Here is a 25,724-nt window from a genome sequence, read left to right as displayed (position 1 = left end):
TTGGGTCCAGCTGTTGTACCTACGTACCGGATAACTCACCCTCAGTCTACAAAGCAATCGAACACCTCCACAGACTTTCCGCAGAGGTTCATCAGGAGCAAGAAGAATGGTCACTGGGAAGTTGGTTTTGGGACACTATTAGAAGTTGGGGATGGAGGCTGTTTTCATTTATCCTAATACCAATTGTGATACTATGTGGATGTTGCTTGGGGATTCAGTGTCTGCCACCTTTATGTTCGCTTTTTATGAACTGCATCTGCCCTAAGACTTTGAACTTTGAAGCGGAGCGAATGAAAGCTTTGTATGAGGTGGAAGTTCGTAGTATTATGGGGATAGATCCGAACTAAACAAGCTGGCGAGATATGTTAAAAGGGAGGACTGTGGAAATTTAGCTTGCGAACTGAACATTATCTGCGCCATCTTGTCTCTCCCCAGCGCGACACACAGGAAAGCGCACGGCAGCCATTTTAGGCACCCTGGTCTCTCCCTGCTCACTGCCGATCGCCAGCGCGTCCCCCTGGTGCTGCAAGCATTCCCCCGCGCACCGGCCACCCCCGCTCTCTCATACACGGGCCATAAACCCTCTCCTTCTGCGCGACCCTGCCATGGAACCACATCCCACGCCTGACCGACATCCCATACATGGTCATGCATCTCTTTGATAACCCCCTTCCTCTGCGCCCCATTGTCTGAACCGATCCCAGGCCATCACCTAGCCCCGCGGATGCAGTTTATTGCCCCTACTGTAAGGGAAACACCCCACATCAAAGGGATTACAGTAGATCAAGGCCCCCCACCCCCTGAGACCCGACCGGTCGCACACACCCCCGGGAATTGGCGGAATGTCCAGCTGTGTGATAGCCATCTCCTACTGTGGGTGGGGTGGGGACTTCCACTGTAAGATATGTGTGGGAACGAGCTTGAAGTGGGGATTCTGAGGATGTTCTTTCAGGTATCAAAGTGATCTCAAGAATGTGCCATGTATTATAAACCTGCAATAAAGTCATAAACCTGTGTATAAGAGGCCAGGCCTCAGAGATGCAGTTAGAGCACCTCGTGACGGTACCTCGTTGTCTGATCTGATGTGTTCCACTCCGACGGAATAAAACTTTGTTTCCTGCCTTCCAGTCTCCGGCGCCTGCCTCTTTATTGGTTTAGCATCGAATGGTATAAGAGGCGATTACCGCCGGGCAATACTTGAAAGGTTACTGACTACGACTGCCGCTACCATTTAACATACCTTGTTTGGCTGAAAATACTCCTGTCAAGGCACTGCTACTTGATCTGCTGTTCGTCTTTGAGTTTTTCCTCCTCTCCAAAGCTGTCTTAAGGACACAACAATTCAATTAATTGTAGAAAATAGGGGGGAGGAGCCAAGATGGCGACCGGGACGGCAGCGTAGATTCCCGGCTCCGTGAACCTCCGCATCCCGCACGGAAATCCTGCACGAGATCCTCAGTCTGCGCTATGAGATCGTGTTTGTGAATGAGAGTGGCAACCGATCGTGTGACTCCGAGGTTTCTGGCTGCTGTACCGCCGGAGAAATCTGCAGTTGAACTTTGCGGCCCGTGCAGCCCCGGAGCCGGGACCTCGAGTGGACGCCTTGGCCGGGTGGCAGTTCAACAACGGCGGCCTGTGGTGACCGGGTGGAGTCGGTCCACCGGAGCGGTGCTGCCCTCGGCCTGCATTTCGCCGTGGTCGTTCCCACTGCTGAGCGTAGCGGACCGAGGGCATGCCCGGGGGTGCAGTTCTCAGATTCTTCGGTGCTTGCCCCTGCCTTTGACGGTGAGCTGCCCGGACGCCGCCCCTGGCTCGCCCTGATCCTTGCGGGCTGCTCCCGGATTTTCGCGGGAGCTGGTCCGTGGTGGGGACGACTGTTGCCCGTGTCCACGCAACGGCTGAATTTGTGCCTGCCCCCGGACCCCTGTCTCCAGCGACGTGGACCTCGAGGCGCTTGCCCCTGGGTCCCGGCCCCTATACGAGTCGGGCCTTCCCGGCGGCCATCTTGTTGCGATGCAGCCTACCATCCTGTCCACTGGGTCGCAGCAGGATTGGGAGTGTGTGACTTTTGGGAGTGTGGCGGAGCGATCGCAGAGAGCTGTGCTGGGGTACGGCGACCTCCTAGAGGCCCTTGGTGCCCTTCATTTCTCCTTGGCTCGTGGCGTCGGGGTCTTGGGGAGTAAGCTCGATGGTGTGGCATCAGCGTTGGGACAGTGGCGGCATGCTGGTCCGCAGGTACACAGGGACTTCCCACACTGCACACCGGAGGATAATGTCGCGGCCACCCCTGCGATTAGTGCACAGCCGGACACTCCGGACAGTATGCTATCGTGTGATCGGCTAACTGAGGGTTTGATCTGTTCCGGAGGTATTGAACCTGAGTGGAAGGTGGTGGCCTCGTCCCGTGCACGGCCACCGGCGACCCAGGTACAATTCCAGCAACATTTGTCTACTTTGGCTGATTCAGCCTTCCTGGACCTTGTGTGCAGTGCAGATCCTGGGGCAGCACTGGGAAAGACGTCCCTCCATGATGCGGACTGTGTTGGTACTCAGAGACTTCCACCCCACCTGTGTGCGTCGCTTCCCGGTTGTTTTTGGACACTCCTTTACCTTGGAACATCGGACATGGTGCTGGGTCGAGGGGTAGGCATGGGCAGAATTGCAAAGAGTGGTCAAGGATGAGGCTGATCCTTCGGGGGTGGTCATCTAGTAGACGGGCGGACTCGTGGTTGCGTACTCTCAGGACATAGCTATTAGCATATTTGGTGCATAATGCTCCCCATCCCCTTTTTTGATATGGTCGATTTGGTGCTGCTTATTGTTTGCTGTGGGGAGACCTCACCGTGCGGGAGGGAGAAGCCGGGGGTATGTTTTGTGGGCCCTCCTCCAGTTTATTATACTTTCTCCACCCCCCCGTCTGGTGGGGTTCTTTCTTACTCCTTTTTCCCTGTTTCTTCTATATTTCGGGTCTAGTTCCAGGGCGACAGGCACACTGCTGGGGGGGGGGGGGGGCCATACTCATTTGCAGAGGTGCAGGGCGGGGGGTTGGGGGAGGGGACTCTTTAGTCTTTATCTCTTTTTCCATGGCCTCCTTTTTCTTCTCCGCTTCTTCTTGTTCTTTCTTTTCTGGGATCAGCGCGGTACACCTCCTTTGTTGTGAATCGTCGCCTCTTCATGTGTGCCACAGTTTCCGGGGTGTTCTCTGGGCGTTAGGTACGGGGGCCTGCAGGCGCAACTGTTTTTGATATTCTTCCCCATCCGGAATTCCCTGTGTCTGCGCCATTGATCCAATAGATTGCTGTTTATTGCTTACGTCTATTATTCTGCCTGCCCCTTGTCGCTGTTGGGAAATTGTTTGGCACCTGATCCTACTGTCTTGTTTCATTATAAAATGAAAAAACCCTTTTTCTCCTGGTGTCCTACCTGCGCGGCTCACTGGCCGGACTATATTAGCATGAAGATTCTGCTCTCCGAGGAGCCGCCTGTGTTTACATTTGATCTTATTGCTCTGATTGCTTAGCGGCCGGCCCCGGGGGGTTGTAGGCCCATACTTGTTAATGATTGAAATGTCAATAAAGGTTTTTCAACAAAAAAACAAAAAAACAAAAAAAAAAAATTGTAGAAAATAGAAGCTTGTTCAACAGAAATAAAAATAAAATAATGAGTTCTTGTTATAAAGCCAGCATGTCTTACAATATCGAACACATAAATTGATACCTAGAATTGAGAAAATGAAAGATATGGCTGTGATCTACATCTCACATGCCTCGAAAGTTAGTTAATACAATAGCTCCAATACTTGCAGTACAATGATCTTTGTAATCCACGTTTCCATACTCATCAACATCCTTTACACAGCCCATTGTAATTTCAGCATAAAGGAAGATCCGCTTCCTTTAGAAATATTCACGTTTGATGTTTGAAGTAAAATCAATAGAGGGCCATTGCCTCATTTGATCCCTGTCCTAAAATCCACACTTGCCAGTAGAAAGCATGCTTCTACAACTGGTGGCAACTAAATGCCTCATTTTAGCAGAATCTAGCCAAGAAGCATTAACTTGAAAATGTGCCAGATGCCTTCTAAACAAGGTGAGGAGATGAGTATGATAGCATTCTACAATCATGTAATTGGCGTGTATCTTTGTCCTTCGTAAATGCGGTGTTCTGATTCCTAAATAGGCTTGTTAGTCCCTCCTTAGTACAGCCATATCTTCATTTGTAACCTCCCATGGCAACTGGCCGCTTTACTTGGTTGTTACACGGTACGTGTACTATTTTCCTTATTGAGATTCTGCTACATTAAGCACGACAACGTGCTTTGCTTACATTTAGTGGGCCATTCCCGCTTTCACTTTTGAAGCAGCCGTGTCAATGGGGGCCGTTTGTTTGCAATGCCATAGGCCTCGCATTTAAATGCGAGACCTATAGAATTGCAAATATTTCTTGAACACTGTGTGCCCTCCAGTTAGTTTTCACGGCATTTCCACCCTGCGCAGCGAAACATAAAATCCGTTATTCACCTCAAACACTAATCAGCAATTTTTCCAGAGCAAATATTGTGTTTTCCTTGCATCGGTTTATGAATTGCTTTTCACAGCTTGAAATCACATTACAACTTCATAACACCCCCCCCCCCCCCCCCCCCCCCTTGTCTGCCTGAAATAACCACACACGCTGCTGCCAAGTGACAGCCTCACTCGAGAGATTCTACCAGCTGGGCACGGTGGCTCAGCAGCGCAAACACGCGCCGTGGCCGAGGAAGGCTGCTCAAAAATGCCATTATATTGACAGCAAAAGCAGAAAAATTCTGATTTTACAACTGCCTCATGCAGCGAAAAAATAACTTCTGTGATAAAAACTTGATTGTGCATTGAAGAGCCCCATCGATGTGTTGCGATAATTTGGGCCATGCACTCCTTTGCTGGAAAGATGAGCTTACCCAGCTATCTCCTGGCACAGGACAGGCTGCTGTCACAAGCAGCCCTCATAGCAGGCAATGGAGAGCCCTGGGGCACATTTACCTCTGGACCGATAACACGGCAGGTAACGATGCACTACACGCAATATTACAAACAGTAGGCAGTGATATCACACGGAACGGATGAAAGTCCCTGGTTGATAATGGCGCTCACCCTTATCAGTGCTATACTGGGTCTATAGTATCTTGTAGGTGCTCAAAGGGAGAAGGGTCACCCACCCTTTCCAATTCGTGATCCCTAGAGATCACACTCAATGATAAATCAAAACCCGAGCACAACTGTCATATTACACACATGTAACTCCGCGTCGTTACTGGGACCGAGAGTCAGACGTACACTCACGTCACCGTAATTAAGATTGTAGAAGTTGGATTCCGAAGTCGCGATTTATCGACATCATACATACGACATATGCTTTTTGAAACTGACTCACCGTAATTCCTGTTCTAGTGGCCAGGACGGATTTTTAACTGGTCCCAAGGTTTAGTCCTGATTCATACTCACCGATTTGCCCTGAGGAAGTCGCGGGCACTCCCGGGCGACGAAACACGTGTTGGCTGGACCAACGAAAGAGAAAATAAAGAGAAGAGGCAATAAAATGGCTAATATTTTGATATTGCACTGTATTTGCGGACAACACAGTAGTGTGTAATATGACAGTTGTGCTCGGGTTTCGATTTATCAAACAGCAGGCAGTGTTTCTGCACCTCCACCTGGCCACTGTGAATTTTCAAGTCAACGATGTGGAATAACATGGAAAAGTTGCATTAATCTACCGTTTTGAATTCTAGCCAATTTTATGGACATCATTATACCAACTTTTCTTCCATTGGATATATCGCCAGATATATTGTTCGATTATCGTCCATTTTGGAACTAATTTTAAACCACATACACTTGAGTGGCAGGGACCTCTATGGCCACTTTGATTATTACCTTTGGGGATAGGGGTGTTCAAATGCTTTCTTACCTTTAGCTCTAGAGGTCACTGCACCTCAGTGACCGAAAGTGATCAACTGTAAAGACGTGTGAAAGAAAGGTGGCTACCTACAGGGGATGCGCCGTCCTCCATATGCCGCCGGGGTTTTAGGAGCACAGAACAGACTGGCACTGCAGATGCGGGGGCACTTCTCTTTCTTAATGCACAGTTCCTTCTCCTCTGGTCAACATCACAGATTACCGCAGACATTTGATCTGGAATGGAGTTGAACAAGATGTGGGATTGTTTGCGGGTGTGATAATATGCCCCAAGATTCATTCTTTTACCAGTTGCCAAGAAGCAGTTTACCGCTTTATGTTACTGGAAACGTGGAGTTACATCCTGTTCTCTTGCCCTCACTTCCAGTGACATTTAGACTCATCTCCATGCGCATTGGTCCCGCGTGATGCTTAGTGGCACTGGAATGCAATTCAACACCACTTTATGTATTTTGAGTGCATTCTTGTTTCCTCTATTCTATTGTGCTTGTCATACATAATTTGTGGTAGCAAAGACGAATGTTCATGATTTGTTTAAACGTGAGATTCATAACTTAAAATAATTGTTCCGAGCTTGATTAAACACTATTTTTCACCAAAAATGAACTTTGATGTTTGCTGCTGAAAAACACCGGCTGTCGCGCTGTGCAATATGCAAGTGGTGATAAACAAAGCAGCAGAAGTGTGTGTCACCTGGCCTCAGGGTGGGGGAATATCAGAGAATAATAGAGGAACTTCAAAAGTGCAGTGCTATCAGCTGATCTCCTTGGCAATGCCAAAGGACAGAACAAGGCGACCACCTTTACTGCAGTACGCGTCGTCAGGAGCACCTGACGGGGCTCTCTCCAGCGAGGTTCCAAGTTCTTTGACCTCTGGAAGTTTTTGACACAGACCCAGTCTCCCGGCCGTATGGTGTGACCAGGATCCGTTGAAGCCTGGGGCAAAGTATCTTGTACCTGTTGATGAAGGACACGTAACTTAGTGGTTAGATCCTGTAAATAGTCAATCAATAATGGATGCTCTATCTCGGAGTATTTCTTTGGCCTTGGGACTCCCCAAACATTTGCAGGGCGTCCAAAGACAACCTCATAAGGACTAAGTCCCATACGGGAATGGGTGGTTGTTCTGGTGGATAAGAGAGCCAAGGGCAAGGCATCAGGCCAGGCAAGACCCGTGCTGGCTTGTATTTTCGCCAGCTTAAGGGTGCCATTATAGCATTCCACCAAACCTGCTGACTGAGGATGGTTCGCTGCGTGGAATGTTTGCTGAATGCCAAGGCCTGCACATACTTTCTGCATGATCTGACCCACAAACTCACTTCCGTTGTCACTCCAGATAACTCTTGGTAACCCAAATCTTGGCAGAAACTCCTTCAAAAGGACTTTTGCCGTGGATAGAGCAGTATTATCTTTCAGGGGATAGGCCTCTACCCATCGGGAGAAGGCACATACCACAACAAGAACGTACTTCAGATTGTTACATCGTTCCATGTGGATGTAATCTATTTGTAAAACCTCAAAAGGGTAAGTTGGGGGAGCAAAGTGTCCTGCTGGTGTTGGTGTTCCCTTCCCTGGGTTATGCATTAAGCATACAATACAATGCTTAACCAGATTGTCTGCACATTTAGGGATCCCCACATTCTTCCATACCGGAGCCAGAAACTTGCATATACCTTTAGCGCTAATATGGGCTGGACCATGTGCCATGGTAACTACTGGGAGTACATAAGCATCTGGTAACAACCAGCGTTGATGTTCTGACTAGTCTGTCCAGCACCCTGTCACATCCAATCTTCCTATACTTTCTTTCCACGTACTCAATTCTTTCTCTGTGGCCTCTGCCTGGATCATTTTCACACTGTCCACAGTATTCTCACACATCCCCCATTGTGCGACCCATCTAGCAGAGCCCACAACATACATGCGGCTTGTAGTGTCTCTAGCTGTCTCTTTCGCTATGTGGTCTGCAAAAGCGTTTCCTTGACCTACATCATCAGTGATCTTCTTATGTGCACTACACTTCACAATCGCTATCTGAGTGGGTAAGGTGAGTGATTCAAGGAGGTCATTTACCAATTGGCCATGCTGTATCTTAGTGCCATGGGATGTGAGGAACCCTCTTTCCTTCCACAGGCGGCCAAAACTGTGGGCCACTCCAAACGCATACTGACTATCAGTATACACATTCACCCTTTTTCCTTCAGCCAACACACAAGCTCTAGTCAGTGCTATCAATTCAGTTGCCTGGGCTGAGTTATGTATAATACGTGCTGTTTCTACAATAGTGTATACGGTAGTGACTGCATAGGCTGAGGTCGTTTCACCATTGGGAAGCTTAAAACAAGAACCGTCCACCCATAAGGTCCCATCCGGGTCCGGGAGTGGAGTATCTTTTAAATCAACTCTGCCTTTTGTCTCTTCCTCCGTGCGGAGGAAGCAGTCGTGTTGCTCCTGAGTGTCATTTGCTACTGGAATTGGCAGCAATGTTGCTGGGTTCAAGGCATTACATCGCTTAATGTGTATGTGGCTAGCCAAGAGTGTCAATTCGTACCCCGAAAGGCGGGCACTCGTGAGGTGTTGAGTCTTTGTTCTATTTAGGAGGGTATCTACAGCATGCGGTACCCTGACTACAAGGGTATTGTCTAATACCAATCCAGCAGACTGGCGAATGGAAACTGCCGCTGCTGCTGTAGCCCTCAAACAGCTAGGTAATGCCTTGGCCACTGGATCTAACGTGGCCGAAAAATAGGCACAGGGGCGTTGCTTGTCCCCAAATCGCTGCGTTAAAACTGATAACGCGCAACCTTCATTCTCATGAACATAGAGTGTGAAAGGCTTACTGTAATCAGGAGTACCTAACACAGGGGCAGAGCACAAGGCAGTGCGCAAATCCTTGAAACTTTTCTGACATTCCGCAGTCCATGGAAGCGGGTGTGGTGTATCTTTAAGAGTAAGTGCCAACAAGGGCTTTGCCAGGAGGGAAAAATTGGGGATCCATTGTCTACAATAAGAGGTAATACCTAAAAAGGCACGCACCTCTCTCTGCGTACATGGAATAGGCATTTGCGTAATTGCTTGGATACGTTCTGGGGTCAATCGCCGTCCCTCCTTTGACAAGAGATGACCTAGGTAGGTAAAGGCTTGGCAACAATATTGCAATTTTGATGGTGAAACTTTGTGGTTGCGGTCAGATAAGTGGCGTAGCAGTGAAATGGTAGCCTTTTTACAAGTGTCTTCAGAATCTGCTGCAACCAACAGGTCATCCACATATTGTATGAGAGTGGCTCCTGGTGGTAAACACAAAGTATCGAGCTGCGATTTCAATGCTTGACTATAAATGGAGGGGCTCTCGCAATAGCCTTGAGGAGCTCGCTTGAACCGGAAGCTTCGGCCTGCTAAGGAGAAGCCAAAAATATCCCTACTTTCCTCAGCAATGGGGATGCTGAAGAAAGCATTTTTGAGGTCAATGACGGAAAACCAGGAAGCTGAGGCTGGTACCATCGTCAGCAGGGCATTAATATCCGGGACAACAGGGAATTGAGGTATCACAATCTTGTTGACCTCTCTGAGATCAATCACAAAACGGTAGACAGGTGGTTGAGAAGGGTTGGTTTGTTTAAAAACAGGCAGAACAGGGCTATTACATACGTTTCCCCTAGTCTCTTCAACCACATCGTTTTGTACCAAATCATGAACTATAGTCAAAAGAGCTTTCTCGCCGTCACTGGAAATTTTATACTGTGGAATGCGAGGAATTTTAGCATTAGGCTTGAGTGTTACAATGTAGGGAGGAATCCGCAGGAGGCCCACATCATTGGGGCCGGTGGCCAGAGGGTGGCTGGAAGAGATTGTAATTCAGGGGGAAGCTGATCTTTAGACAAGTACACCGGTGAGGCCAATTTCTTACCTAAGGTAAGACGTACACCAGAAGGGGAACAATGTAATGTCGCATACAATCTCTTCAATAAATCTAAGCCCAACAAATTTTCACCACAACCAGTCGTTAAAAGGAGCGGGGCCTCCAATTTGTAAGGACCTATTGAAATGGGCAAAGGGCATGAAACTGGGTTTTGAACTGGGGCGCCAGAAAAACCGACAGAAGCATTTGTACAGCCAGACAAAGGTGCCCCAGGGTGTTTAGAGTGAATCATAGAGCTCTTTGTCGCACCAGTGTCTAATAGGAATGGCTCTGTAACACCTAGTGCTTCCACATTAACATAAGGCCCACTCTGGTCCACTGGAACTGATACTACTCCCTTACTTTGTCCATGGCTGTCCTAGTTAGGTTGGGAATTCTGACTCTCATCCTCAGTATAGTAATCACTGTTGTAATAGTTGGCAGACTGAACATTTTGCTGATCAAAATAATTCGTGGAGTTTCCAGGGGGCATGGAACGTTGGTTATCAGGTGGCGTACCTCGACCTCTACCTCTTGGTGCTGACTGATAACCACTCTGGCCTCGTGACGCGGGAATACCGCTCGTGCGCTGTAACAGAACCGGGCAATCATACTTTAAATGGCCTTCTTCTTTACAGTAAGCGCATTGATTTGGGCTCAGTGGGGGTCGGGGAACGAAAGGCCCAGCCCTCTGCGACTGTCTCTGGTATGGTGGAGACGGCTGATATTCACGTTGGGCAGGGCGAGGAGGATAAGCCTGTTGCAAAAGAACTTTCGTTTTCAACTCTTTGGTCTTTTTATCAAGTTTCTCTCTTTCTTCTTTGTCCCTATTTTCATAATACTGGGCAGTAGCCAATATCTGAGCCGAAGACTAACAAACAATCGTTGGCCACCTTCCGTGCTCATATCCTGACCACTATGATCGATGAACGTCTCCTCGAAACGAGTGAAGAAATCAGAGATGTTTTCATCCGCTTTCTGCTTACAAGCTGCTAACTTATCCCAATTAACTCGCAGAGGGGGCATCATAGTCTTCAGTAAGGTAATGATCCTAGCTGGGAGTTCTGTAATTAGGGGTTCAGGTTTGGCACCACCCACTTAGAGTCTGTCCACGGCGAGTATGGCAGCCCAATCACCCCCCAGTTCTCCTACATGGTCCTCCTTCCGAATCCTAGCCCATAACGGTTGTGGGACCACATTACCCATTAACATGTCTATATCGGCCAAATTCATGATACATGCATCGACAGTTTGAGACAACTCTTTGTAGTACCCTGCAGGATTTTTACGGGGGTCCGGTAACGACTGTTTAAGGGCCAATACCTCAGATCGCTTCCACGGAACGTGTACCCACACGCGTTGAAAATGAGCAGGTATAAGAGGATTAGCACCCTGGGCTGCAACCTCCTCTCTCCACACTGGGGGAACCTCTCTCATGGGATAGTGCTTTAATTTTCGCCTGACGGAGGAATCGCTTTTCGGCAAGGACCGGCAGGCAAGCATCGTTCTAAAAGTGACAAGCGTTCCTACCGCGTCCTCGACCTCTGCGCCCACAATCAGTCCTCGATCAAACTCGGCCTGTACATCGAGCAGGCCTCGAGGGGCTCGTCCCAAACCCATATCCTCCCACTCTTGACTTAAAATTTCACACATAGCATCAAAAACATATCTCTGCGTTGGTGCCTCAAACTGCCGAAAGGTGACCATAATATCTTGCACACTATACTGGGGGCCATTCGTGATCCACCTTCGGGCTTGAAGGTCTAGCACTTCCCGTTCCTCCGGACCTGGTAGCTGACTACGAGTTTGTCTACGAGGAGGAACCGGGGTCATTTGAAATGTCCCGAAGAGAGGGGACAAAAGGCCAGAAACGGTATCGATCATTCGCCTCCGAGCGGAGGGAGAATTCGTCATTAGAACAGGAGACAGAATATTAGGCAGAGCAGAAGAGGAAGTAATATTTACAGAGGGAGCCGAAGGTAAGGGAGAGCTCGGCAATGCTGGAGAAGACTGTGGTGGGGGTGCAGGAACCGGTTGGGGAGCAACAAGTGGGACAAAAGGCGGAACAGGTGGGGCAGGTGCTAACAATAAAGGTGCATTCGCTCCGGGGGCAGGCGGTAATCCAAAAGGCACATTAGCTCCCTGCGCATAGGGCGGGGGTAATCTCAGCAGATGGGACATTAAAGGATCCTTCTCAGGGTCCACATTTGTCTCCGTAGGGGAAGTTGGCAACACTGGATAACATTTATCTACCGCCATACGATGTTGCCTATCTGAGACCTCAATCGCATGATCGGTTTCGTAATTTTTAAACTGTTGCGCAGCTTGCAAAATAGACATATCCCTCCTATCCCTTTTTGCTTGTTTTATTTCTTTCTGTTTGGCCTCCTTCCGCCATAGGCGAAAAGAGTCAAACATAGCCGGCCGGGCTTTTCGCTTAAACAAAGTGTTCTCCAAATTATCTAAAATATTGAGCTCATAACTGCCGTTCTGCGGCCATCTTAAAACACCATCTTTTCTAGTATAGCGAACCCACGCCTCATTAAAAGCTATGGGGCCAATACCATGTTTAGAATATACTTCATAAGTGGGAGTTCCGGCCGGAGGAATTGGACAAGAATCCTCCAGTCGGGAAGCCCTATCGCGATTACAACCAAACCAATTTCCAAATTTACTGAAACCAGGCATCGCTGCAACACTAGTTTCTGTACAAACTTCAAGGGGTTTAAATAGTCACTTTATCGTACACAAACTGCACTCACCCCTCGGTTTCGGTTTTTGCAAAAGTCGAACAAAACAAAACAAAGACAAAGGAGTGGCCACTATACTTAACTTATCCAAGTGTTTCCGTACGCCAACAGAGGTCCGTCTGATGTCTCGCTATACCAAGTACAAAGGGAGCCAAAGCGTGGCCGCAGTCAGGGCAGCAGGTCTTTTCAGCCGTTGGGAGGGAGAAGCCACACGGTAAAAAACCTTCGGTCCACTTACGACATGCAGGGGTCGATCACGTGGTGCGCGTCCTCCGGAATTTCCTTGCGGTGCTCCTCACGATCCTCGGGCTGGACCAACGTCTTCTGAAGCGTCCTCAGAGAGGGCACCAAATTGAAGAACCGGGCTTTTAGAGCCCAGCGGCGCAGGGTACGCCTGAAATCTTCTGAGTTTGCCTTCCAAATTACAGAGGCACGGAACACTCTGTCTGGCATAGGAACTTCAATTTATTAGCTGCAGCTAAGTACAGTTGTCCTAGAAGTACATCGGTGGTAGGTTCTCAGGAGACTGCCACTTCAATCTGTGGCTCACTGTCTTTTGTAGCGCTTGAATCCCCTAAAGCAACAACCCCCACAAGGTGCAATAAAAATACAAATCATCCACAAGAAAACATTCTTTGTACAAGATACAGGATAATGGGTAATAGAAATTCCTTCCCTAAGGTCGTGTTCTCTACCCGACCCCATAGGTCAGATGGCATAGCCATTCCTAGGTTGAATTAATTTACGACAGGACGTGTTTGCGTGTTGAAGATGGTGATTCGTAAAACAACTGGAGAGGCCGAGAACGGTCACCAAGGGTCAATAGATGGTTATCTGGGGGATTAGTTGCTTCGAGCCGGGTCTCAGAGTGGACTTAGCTCGAGGAAACAGGAAAGGTCGTGTAATATGTGCAACAGTATAGAACGTGAAAGAAACGCTATGAATGTTGAAGGGGGCCTGAGTGAGGGCAACAGCGTGGTGATGTTACAAGCAAAGACGGGCCCTTTTTGAATTTCCTCAGCGCTCGTGAGTGATGGCTCAGTGGTTTATTTTGGTGGGGACCTGTGAGGTGTCTCGTGCAAGGTCAAGGACACTGGTGCAGTCACCTGGGGCACAGGAATCCTCCTTGTGATCGAGGACTGCGGTTAGTGAGCCAGAGCTCGAAATTCAGCTGTGAGGTTCTGGCGATTGTAATACTTGGAAGCCCGTAATCTGCACCAAACCCTGCATACAGTGTCGTTTTTACAGCCTAGTGCTGGCGTCATTTCTCATATAGTGAGAACATGTTATGGATGATTTCCATCGGACGCCTTTGCTGTCAGTAGTGGATATGTAATCCAGTTATTCACCACTCTTAGATCACAACAGTAAAAAAAAACTAAAGTTACTGTCCCTTTTGTGTTGATACCAAGAAAAGCACTTTCTTTCTTGGTGTTTCCTCTGCCTCTGGTCTCCAGGGGCCCGAGCCAAGTTGGGGAATGGTAAATGACAGCTGCACCTCGATTGCCACTTTCAGCCTTTTTCGTGTCTCCACAGACCCGAGGAAAGTGGGTGACACTGTGGCACCACCACACGCCATATCCCCCCTCAGGCCTAGGTCTAGCTGGGAAATGCTACCAGCTCAGCAAAGCACTTTCTCACATTGAGAGCAGCTTCAGTAGAGCAGAAAAGGTGTTGTCGAGGATGGTGGGTTTGGGTGGCTGGATACCAGGGGGCAGATTTACTAGAAAGTGACGCATCTCTACAGATGCGTCACTTTCCCTGCGCCACCCTTAGAAACCCTTGTGCCACCATAGATGCGCCGTATTTACAATACGGCGCACTATGGCGCAAGGATTGACAGATGCGTCAGAAATTCTGACGCATCTGTTGGCGGAAAAGTTACGCATTGCTGGAGTTGTGTCGCAAGCACGGCGCAACTCCAGCAATGCGTGTTAAGGCCTATTCTCACTACACTACGTCACTACTTACACCTGCTTGAAGCAGGCGTAAAGTTTTGACGCAGTGGCTTCCTAAAAGTGGCGCAGTGAAATCTTGTAGATTTCACTGAGTCACTTTTACGAGGCCATCCTGCGTGGGAACGCCCACCCTGCATACATTATACCTGAAGCAGGTATAATGTGACGCAGAGTTTTACAACGTGACGCATCTCCCTAGATGCGTCAAGTTGTAAATAGGCCACACTGTTTGCACTGCTGTTTTTTTTTTTTTTTAAACTTATTTTTATTGCCATTTACATATTTCAGACATTGACCATCATACACTGTTTGCACTGCTGTTGCGTCAAAAAAGTGACGCAACTGCAGCGCAAAAGTCACGCAAGGGAATTGTAAATCTGCCCCCAGGTACTTTATTCACGGTTGGCATGCAGGAAAGCATCACCGGTCAGTAGAAGATGGAGAGAGGACGGCAGGAAAGTTGTTTCTTTTTAGTGAGAGACACTCTTGAGGGCAATGTGGGCGGATGACAGCGAGACAGGGATTTTTAGGTCGAGCCTCGGCAGCGCATGTGCTGCTCTGAGAGGCATGCTCTATTAGAATATGGACTTGAAGCCCCGCCCACTCTCAGCCCATATAAATGTAATTGGCTTGTGTCATTGTCCTTCGTAAATGCTGGCTTCTGATTCATTAATAGGCTTGTTAGTCCCGTCTTAGTACCACCTTGTCTTCATTTGTAACCTCCCATGAGGACTGGCCCTTTTACTTTGGTTGTTACACGGTATGTGTTATTTAGTCTGTAAGTGCTATTTTCTTTAACGAGATTCTCCTACTGCAGGCACGCCATGCTTTCCTGCAACATTCAGTGTGCCGTGCACGCTTTCACTTTCCATGCAGTCCGGGACAATGGCGGCTGCTTTTTTGAAATGCAATAGGTCTTGCAATGACAAGTTTGAGCTATTTCCATTGTAAATGACAATGCCTTTTATTTATGTGTTAATTATCAAAACAGATAAATAAAAGGCATTGTCATTTACAATGCCAATAGTTTAAAATCCCGTGAATGTGAGACCTATTGCATTGCAAATGCTTGTTCTACTCCTTATCCACACAAGCACCTTCTCTGAGCACTCATCTTTATCACTTAATCCATTTGTGGATCTAAGAGTTTTTGATATAATGTGTAAATATGAATATTGTTTGAGACTGACTTATGTAACTAAACTTTCCGAAATGCAATTATGTGTATGTGTCTTAATCTTCTGGTTTTGAAATCTTGTCTGCTGCCCTAACTTCATAACTGTGGACAGAATCTACAACACTGTTTTTCTTCTTTTCCATATAGTATTAGGAGATATTTTGATATTTTCAGTTCTCCTATGCCTCTTGTTGCTTTTTCCGATCTGGCCACTGTTTCACTTTTAGAAAGTGAGCATTATCTTGCTCTACCACCCTGTTCCTCTGCCTGCCTATGGAATCAACATCTGGTTTAGACTGACAGCTGGGTTGTTTGTGTATTCACTCTAGACAGTCACACAAAGGGAGCTGAGATGTGTCCTGCATATCCTTATGGCCCATCCCCAGGCTGATGGGCCTTTCTGAGCTAGAGTGGTGGGAGGAGCTGTCAGTGACACCTAAATAGGGCTATGCCTGCCCTCCCACAATGCTGTCTCCACCCCCCCCCCGTAGTGTGTCTGAAGCCGAGGCAGGATTTTGTGGACAACAAAGACTTTCCTTTGAAGTAGGCCTACTGTCACCCCACATTTTTAGAACCCTTCTGGACTGAGGACTCTGCCAAGAAGAAGAGTTAAAGAGCTGTCAGGAGGAGTACTGCTACTTTGCTGTGTCTTGATTTCTATGGACAGTAAAAGAACTGACTTTGCTTTCTTGTATCCTGCTTTACCAATTTTCCTCAAGGGTATGTGGATTTTCTCATGCATCGCACCTGTGCTCCAAGTTTCCAACTAATCACCCTGCCTAAAGGAGTTGCCTCTGGAAATCAACACATCGCTTTTGCTCGCAGTAAGGAATCAATGAAACACTTCTCCTGTGTGCAACGGAACTGAAGCATCCATTCCCATAGGACTCAAGAACTGATGCATCGCTATGTTTTCTGACACTTTCCACCTTTGCTGCCATTTTTTGTCTTGGATTTTGACGCATTAAAGGTACTTTGTGCTAAAATGAATACATCCATAGAGACAGAATTGCTTACACCTTTTAAAAGTGATATTGTGACTATATATGGATTTTCGTCATTTTGGTCTTGTGTTCTTTAGATAAAGATTGGATATTTTTCTAAACTGGTGTGGTGTCCATTTGTAGTATTTTCACTGTGTTACTGTATGTGTTATGTACAAATACTTTACACATTGCCTCTGAAATAAGCCTGATTGCTCATGCGCAGCTACCAACAGGGGGGGGCAGGGGTTATCTTGGATGTGTAACTCCCTTACCCTGACTAGAAGGAAGGGTCCCTACTTGGATAAGGTGCATACCACTGCCAATTAGAGACCCTCCATTTCTAACAAAAGGGAACAGTGAAGCAGATACTTCAAAAGAAGTAGAGCCCCAACATAAAACTTCAAAGACTGAGATCATAAATCACATTTAGTGTCTGGAAATGGGACTATAAGGAGGGGAGAATGAGACCCCAGAAACTGTCATCTGCCAAGCAGCCAGATAAGCTGGGTGAGGAGGGGGAACCTCTGCAAGACTTCTGCCTGTGACCAGAACAGGGGCCATGACATGCTCGTCTCCCTGATGTGTGAGGGGATATCAACTAGGAAATCGGAGACCACCTGCCCCGGAGCACCATCGCCTGCCTGCTTGCCACGACCAGTGTACATTGTGAAGAAGAGGAGAGCATTGGAGGAAGCAAGGTCCAGAGGGGAGCCCTGTTGAGTGAACTCCCTTTTTGATGTGTGAGAAAACGGCTGCTGCACCACATGCTGTGCAGCAACTTCTATGCCAGAAGGGGCTGCATTAAATACTTGTTCTGTGTTGACAGGGCCAGAGCCCACTGACTGCAAGTGGTGGTGATCCACTGGCCACCGGGAGCAACGAGGTCCGCAACTTGTCCGACTCAGTTGAGCAAGTGAATGCGCCATGTGCGCTTCATCACCCAAGTTCGGGATTGAGGATCAGAGCGTCTGAATCACCCTTCCTTCATCAGCTAGTGGATATGCTTGTCCCGCAGGAGTGTAGAAAACCTCAGATCGCTGCCAGAACGCAACCTAAAGGGAGAGAGAGCTTATGCCTGATGAGTGCAGTTGCTAAGTCCATACACAGCTGACTCACCTGATCAGGCTTGAGCTGCTGCGAGTGCCCGTGAATGGGGCACATTCCAGGACTCTGCATGCTTCACTTCTACTGGAGCAGGTAAGACTTGTTTCGGGCCCATTGGCCCCGTGGGAACTCACTGCTGAGAATGCTGTAGTGCTAGGACAATTTTGACTTCAATTTAAGAGTCAGAGTGGACTTTTAAGACATAGACTGCTAATAGGGCATTTCCTGGATGTAGCCACCAGTGAATTGGGAATAAACACCATCGCTAACACGAGGATGGAGTGGGACAGGGAATAGTCATTGAAGCACTAGAACCCCTACCTCAAGGGGAACTGTGTTATTATTTGTGAATGTGTATTTCTCCTTTGTGTGGCTAGCTGTGGAAATAAAATATTTCTCTTTTTACATAAAAGTGAGCATTTGGCTGGACATTGATTCCTGCTGCTGCTGCGAGCATTTGCTGCTGTGAGTCCATGTTCACTCATTGATATCCTCCTGACCTCCCCCAACCGCCCACCCCAGAGGGAGCTTACTGTTCAGACACGTTTTCCAGTGACAGTCAGCTGCAGAAGGTGTACTTGCCTCAGTTGCTCAGAATCCTTAGTAAGCCACATCCTCGGACATCAGGAGTAAAAGGCCTCAACCTACATGGTTGGGCCCAGTAGCCCCAGCCTGCAGCCTTCTGAAAGGGGTTACGGCAACATTCACTAAGCAAATAGTGAGTATTTCTGTAGGAAGAAGGCATACTCTCTCACGATGTCCGTTAGTAGCCATTACTAAAATAAACAATATCAAGTTTTGGCAATATCTTGTGATGAATGAACTGAAAAGAAACTCAAATACTCGGTTGGTGCCATACCCAGGCGATATGTTTTATCTACTGATTCAAAACATCAAGGCACAGCACGGTGTTATTTCTTCTTTTAAATAGCCCTAAATACTCTTTTACAAATAGAAAACATTCGAGAACATATGTGAGGCGGGCGAGACCATATGTGTGGCAGGTGCACAAACAGGTGCCCCTGTGTGACAGAGTTAAATTGTGCCAAACCCTTACAATATTAGAATCATAAAACTCAAATATAAATATTTATACATACTCTTTTAAAAGCACTTCACATAAACAATTTCACTTGTGACAAAAATAGCTCTCAGAGGTAAAATTCAAGACCGCCAAGCAGCAAAGAGGAAAAAAGGTTTCTTTGTGGGCTTTTGACAAAGAAATAAAGATGGTGATTTTAATTGTGGTGTGTTGACGGTTTAGGACACCACCATGCATGAATTGTTTAACCTAGAGTCATAGCGAACGCTCTATACCACATCAACAAACTGACAATCACGAGATGATCGCAAACAAGTTACTTCTACAAAGTCAAAGTAATGGTGCATAATCACACTGTAAATACAAACAAAAAAACACACTTTTAGAATGTTCGTAGATTCAAGAAATCACCCAACCACCAGCAAATACAGATAGTACCATCATGCAGCTTATAAAATATTTTGCTCTTTTACCTAGACATATTTACATTATGTATATAAAAGTTTACAGCATTGGTGCAGTTAAACGTAAAATTTCACTTAACATTCTGAAAATATTTAGTGTCCCATAATCATCTGTACAAAAATAGAGGGAATTTGGGCTGTCGTCTCACAATTTTCAACATATTCGGGAGATAGTTGTAGAAGTTTCATTGTAACATTAAAACTCACACACAATGATCTGCAGAAACCTATTTGAAAAAAGCTTAGTGTGCCCTTTTCGGACCTGAGAGTTTGCCGTGATCGGTTCGCCTTAATACAGGCCAGGGTAGAGAACAAACCTCGTGAAGGCTACTTTCCATAATGGCCATGCTGTCCAACTGCCTACACTCTACCGAAGAGATGCTCCCAAAGGTATGTCTTGAAGTTCTCGACCTGTTTCCATTGCCACTTCTGTCATCAGTGTGCGTGCTTACGGCATAGCCCCACATGCATTGCACGGGCACACTACTGTTGCTGGACTTTGTCGCTTAAGCTGTCAGTTCTGAGATGTGAAAGTTGTTGCTGCTGCTGAGACAGTTGCTGGAAATGGGACTGACCGAAGGTGTTCTGTGGGAGTGGAAAAGCTGCTGACAAGATAAGCTGTGTTGACTGATTTCCATGGAGAAGTCGGGATGCCTGTTAAAGGGGAAAAAAGTAACTATTATTTATAGTTTCAACACACAAGAATAACAAGCAAGGGCAAAGCTAATAGATCTTGCCTCTAAAAGTCAAAGCTTTTGCTGTACTAATGTGTATTTAGGTCTGAGCTTTGAGAAAGCTTTGGCTGTCTCGACAGACTATTGTTTCTTCAAATAAATAACAGAATATGCACATGCATAAAGGGGCTTTTCATAGGTGGTCTTCATCCAATAGACCATTAAATTGTCAATTACATTTTGCTTCTTCCCATCACAGCTTACAGCATGGTACAGTGCATCAGCTACTTCAGTCACTGGTTCCCTTCGTTTTGAATGACTACATTTTGCTTGTGCACAACGTGGTCACCCCCTTATAAAATACAAATTCGTTAGTGCACTTCCTTGGCAGGGAATATAAAATAGTTCACATCATGATGCAGCATTCCTGGACTGGTAATAGCAGTCACTGAGTGTAGGAAGCTGGCTCTGTATAAACTATACCAAAGTAAGGTATAGTGTGCACATAGTCCAGGGAAGTATAGCAGAGGCTAAATTAGGTAAGTACTAACAGCTCTCTTTGTGGTAGTGTGGGCGAGCAGTTAGGCTTACCCAGAGGGTGTGTTAAGCATTTATTGTATTCACTCAATCAAGGACTAATTACACATACTCAGAGAAAGTGTCCAGACCAGTTGGGTAAGTATAAAAAAATGTATACTTATGTTTTATTTCTGGAACCAAGCAGGACTTGGTACAGGAAGTTAAAATGTACTTTCAATTGTAATACTTTACATAGAAATGCGATTGGGAATGGATTTGCAAGTGTTACAGGTCGGTATTGGTTCAAAACGTAGTTTAAATTATACAGTAATTACTTTTGGAATAGTTTTTGATTACTATCAGATTACATCGACTACTAGAGGTGGTATGCCTATGATCTCATTATAGAAGGTAAGTAAAACGTCTTAGGCTTTAAGGTATAGTTACTTTTTGTTGCAGGGATTCTGCACATATGCAGAACTATGCGCAGGAAACCAGGACCTCAGTGTGTAGTGGTGTACCAATACCCACTTCGGTGCCCAGAGCCCCTATCCGACTAGCTACAGTGTCTCATTCGTTCTCTATACTACAGCAAAGCTACCAATGATTAGACATCCTAGAACATGCTACTCCCTCCTCTCTCAGGATACGTGGGAACAAGAACACTCTTTCGTTCAAACTCTCGTACTTGTCCACAAAATGAGTAAATAGAGTCAAAGTATAGTTTAAAATGTTTATTTTAACTAACGTGCTCTATAATGCAATACACGTGTCAGTACTAGCAGCAAAATGCATAGGATCAAACAAATCAGCATAGTTACAATTCCATATAGAACAAAAGGAGAAATCATATTATAATGATAGTGGAAACAGGACTACAGCGCCTTGCCTTGCTAGAAGCTAGTTTATTATAATTATAGAAGACCTCCAGGCTTTGTCAGGGGACCCCATACCTCCGTGTTCAGATGCAGGAATCTACATCTCCGGACAAGTCCAGCTCTTCTATCCTGGAAAGAATTTTCTCCACGTGTGTTAACATGCATTCACAGCAATATTAAAAGCACCAGATTTCTAGGGTTGCAGCTGTGTTCTATGTTATGGCTAGGGATGTGAGACTGACCAAAGCAATTCAACAGAGCTCATTGTTTTTGACCTTGAACACGCTGTGCAGATGAGGAGCAGAGTTTTCAAGTGAATACATGAAGTACAGACAGTTCTCATGTGTCAAGCAAAGTGTTTACCCGGAATGTGCCATGTAGTAACGTGAGCAAAAGCGGCAAAATGGCGTCCAACTTATGCTAACTTAGCAATGTCTGTAGGTGTGTAATTATCCACACTACACCCTCCCCTTGGTCAGTCCATGGGACAGTGGTCTTAGAGAGAACACAGTTTTCAAAAGTCTGAGCAAGAATCAAGAGCATGTGTATCAGTGATACCATTTATTTGCAAGGAATATTCCGAAAGAGAAAGAAAGCGAGATAAAAGAGAGAAAGGAAAAAAAAATGTTGTGTCTAAAAAGGCACACAAAAAATAATTTAAAAAAAGCCATCATGGATACTGTGGTTAATTCAATCCAGCAGGGTGTACGAACAGTATGTTGCAATAGCCTCCAAGAGGAAGTCATTGTTCTCGGCAGAAAAGAGCGTTGCCATCCAATTAAGTAAAGTGAATGAACATACATGTTCTTCAATTCGGGGCGCTTCCAGCACCATGAAAGGACAGCTTGCGTGATATTCAAAGTAACTGCGTTATAAGAAATCATCTGCTGCTGCAAAGATATCCCATTCAGCCAGAACTCCCAGCGCCGCTGCGCAGGCCATAATCCCAACACTGGAACATTCCTGCTCATGGGCCACTAAGGGACTCATTAGCAGTTCAAAGTCAGGTGGAGGAAATGCCGTATTGGGGAGGCAAAAATCCAATGCCCATACAAAGGGACAATCCAAGCAGTGGAAGACAGGTTGCACACAAGTGAAATAGGCAGCACAAAAAGACAATCAGTCAGTCAGTCAGAAAACTTTATTTCGGCTATTAGCCATAAAAGTGCATAAAAAGACATGATATAATATCAACAGTTATCAAAATTAGTAAAACATTAGTCTAATAAAACACATTCATCATTACATAGGATAAGAACGGTTGATAAAATAAGAATAATAACACCAAAGTTGCCTTAGTGGGGTAACAATTTTCTTCTAATTAGCCACATTGAGAAGAGGAATTTGGCAATCACAGTAACATATATGGGAGAAGTATCATACTTTAGCAACCTATGGAGTTCTATACAGTGTCTTGCCCCTATATTCTTAGCTAGTTGGATTATCCATATTCTGCGAGGTGTTATGTATGCCGGACAAAAGAAAATAACGTGTGCCTCAGTTTCTTCAGAAGCACCACAACCAGGGCAGGATTGCCGAACTGAGCCAGGCCACTTATTTGTTCTCGAAAAGAGCGGGAGGGAGCGATGCCTAAATTGTAGAAACAGTTTTTTGGCCATAACTGAATGAATCAAATCTATTACAGGCTCAAATTTGTAACTAATTTTGACCTCAAGAAAAACAGAGGTCAAATTTGCTGTAGTAGCAGATTGAATAAGGTGGGTCAGGTTTCGTTCCTCCAGAATTTTTGCCAAAGATCTCTTTGATAAAGAAAGGCATGCGTGCTCAGGAGAGAGCCAGAGGTCTTCTCTCCCTATCTCCCTTAGTAATTTCTTTATGTAAGCTAGCCAAGGGATGGCACCTGCCATTGGGATCAACAGAATAGACTTCAATTCCTCCTGGAAATTTATCAATTCAGGGGTACTCCATAGGCGGCGCCAATACATTACTGGTCTAGAGGCGACCATATCCGTAATCGGTTGGATGCCTAAGTCCATCCTAAGTGGCTGCATAGGAGTACTCATTGGGAGTGCAAATATGTTTCTAAAAAAGTTGTTTTCTGACTTAACTAAGATCTGGGAGGGGGTGTGGCCCCATAATTCTGCACCATAAGCAGCAACACCCCTGGCCTGGGTTTTATAAATCTCTACAAGTGGGCTGATCAATTTTAGGTGGCTATTTTTGAGCATCTTAGAGATGCCCCCGGTTAATTGGACAAGTTTTAAATTTACTTTAGAGATCTGAGGGCCCCAGGTCATTTTATTATTGAGGGTCAAGCCCAGATAGTCAAATGTATTGACCCGTTCTAACGGCTGACCGTCCAGTTTAGGGGTAGGATGGTTGGTGGTATCTGCATGGAACACCATATATTTAGTCTTGCTTACATTAATGACTAAATTCCTTTTCCTGCAAAAAGATGCAAAACCGTCCAGGACTCTTCCCATCTCCATGGGAGTCCTGGAGAGGAGCAAGGTGTCGTCTGCAAACATTAGTGCAGGAATTTTCCTACCTGCCAACTTGGGGGCATCTATGTCTCTTAGGGCCAGAATATCCTCAACAAGCCCATTTAAAAATAGGGCAAAAAGGGTTGGGGCTAGGACACACCCCTGCCTTACTCCCTTTTCAACCCCAAATGGGTGCGTGAGTTCTCGCTTTAATCCAAACCTGACCCTGGCAAAGGTGTCTTTGTGGAGTCGCTCTAATAGGTCGCAGAGATAAAGGGGTACTCCCATCTCCTTTAACAGCTCCCAAAGCTGACTTCGGTCCACCATATCGAAGGCAGACTTTAAATCAACGAACGTGAGGTAAAGACAGCCTCCTTCTAGAATAATAGTTTTCCAGTGGATCATTTGCAGCCTAAACAATTGGTCCACGGTTGACATCTTGGCTCTAAAGCCCACTTGTAGAGGAGTCAAAATGTTAGAATCCACCATCCAAGTCTGGAGTCTCCCTAAGAGGATGCGAGCGAAAATCTTCTGAGCTACATCGATTAGGCTAATAGGCCTATAATTAGCCGGATCGAGTGGGGAGCCCTTTTTATGAATTGGTATTATCTCTGCTCCGGCCCATGTAGATGGTAACGGCATTCCACCTAGGATTGCATTAAAAAGGCCATAGAGATATGGGACCCAGATATCAGGTTCGCTTTTGAAGAGCTCTCCTGGGATCTTATCTAAGCCGGGGGCTTTATTAGGCAGTACTTTGCTAAGAGCCACTCTAACCTCGCTAAGGGTGCACATCTGAGCCGGCCCCGGAATGGTAGGTAGGCGGGCATAGGAGCAAGGGGGGGTTTATTCGCTACTGGTGCGTTAGAGGCATACAGATCTTTAAAATAACTGCACCAGATTTCTTCCCCGAGGTTGGGTTGGAGTGCTTGGTTAGGGGCTGATGATCCTGTCTTAACTAGATTCCAGAAGGATCTTAGGTCCCTATTCTTGAGTGCAAATGAGATCTCCTCCCATCTGGTAGTTTCCCAATCTTTTTTTGCTTCAAGGGAGATTTTCTTAAAGGAAGCCCTTGCTTCCTTAATTTCTAACATATTGCCATTCTTGAGGGTTGTCAGGAGCAATAACTTTGCTTCCCTGCACGATTTATTGAACCAAGTAGACTTCCCCCTCGTGGGTGCTAACTTAGTCCTAATAGCTCGGCTAAAGTGGGTCCCAAGGATGGCGCAAAGTTCTGTATGGGTAGTTCCGAATAGTTCAGTGTTTGCGTGACCCTCAAATATAATAGATTCTCCCATTGTTTTCTCTAGGAGAGGATAAATCTCGGAGTACATTGCGCTGAGATCCCTTTCAGATTGAGCAATCTTCTCCCATCTAATTCTCCGTGCTCCACCGGTAACAGTCAGAGGTACTACGGTAAGTGAATCATTGGCGGTAATAAGAGAGGTAATAAAACCCTCCATAGTTACGACTATGGGATTGTGGTCACTTTCATGGCGTTTAATAACTTCAAAGTTCAGGATCCTTGGCCACAGTCCCATACTAATCATAATATAATCAATAATGGAGGATTGCCCATTTCTTTCGAAAGTTGAGTTACTTGGGCTATCAAGGGGGAACCTGCCGTTACATGCTCTCACCGAAAAGGTGAGTGTGATTTGTGTGAGTTGTAGGACCAATGGCGTCCAGGCCTTTGTGGGGTAAGTATTGGGTGGTGGTATATCCCATACTTGATCCTCCTCCTGGGATACAGGCATGGTTAGCCCGTTCAATGGTTCGTGGTGGCAATTGAAGTCTCCACCGATTATAAGATGCTCAGGATTAGTAATCGTACTGAGAAAGGCCTCTAGGCTGACCAGAGTGGGAGACAATTG

The 25,724-nt window shown here is 46.2% G+C and overlaps 1 protein-coding gene across 9 annotated transcripts in view; it reads right to left on the bottom strand.

Moving 5' to 3' along the window:
- Positions 1 to 18,671: 18,671 nt before the first annotated feature.
- Positions 18,672 to 25,724, bottom strand: part of CLOCK (clock circadian regulator) — a 2,260,868-nt gene continuing 2,253,815 nt past the window's right edge. For all 9 annotated transcript variants that reach the window (XM_085642074.1, XM_085642079.1, XM_085642082.1 and 6 more), the window contains one exon: positions 18,672 to 19,989. In XM_085642074.1, the coding sequence (XP_085498200.1) occupies positions 19,819 to 19,989 (171 nt within the window). In that variant the 3' untranslated portion in view covers positions 18,672 to 19,818. The remainder of the gene's footprint in view (positions 19,990 to 25,724) is intronic.

The sequence above is a fragment of the Triturus cristatus genome, chromosome 2_2 (assembly GCF_964204655.1).
Source record: "Triturus cristatus chromosome 2_2, aTriCri1.1, whole genome shotgun sequence".
Lineage (NCBI taxonomy): Eukaryota > Metazoa > Chordata > Amphibia > Caudata > Salamandridae > Triturus > Triturus cristatus.
This window is presented reverse-complemented; position numbering and strand designations above follow the sequence as displayed.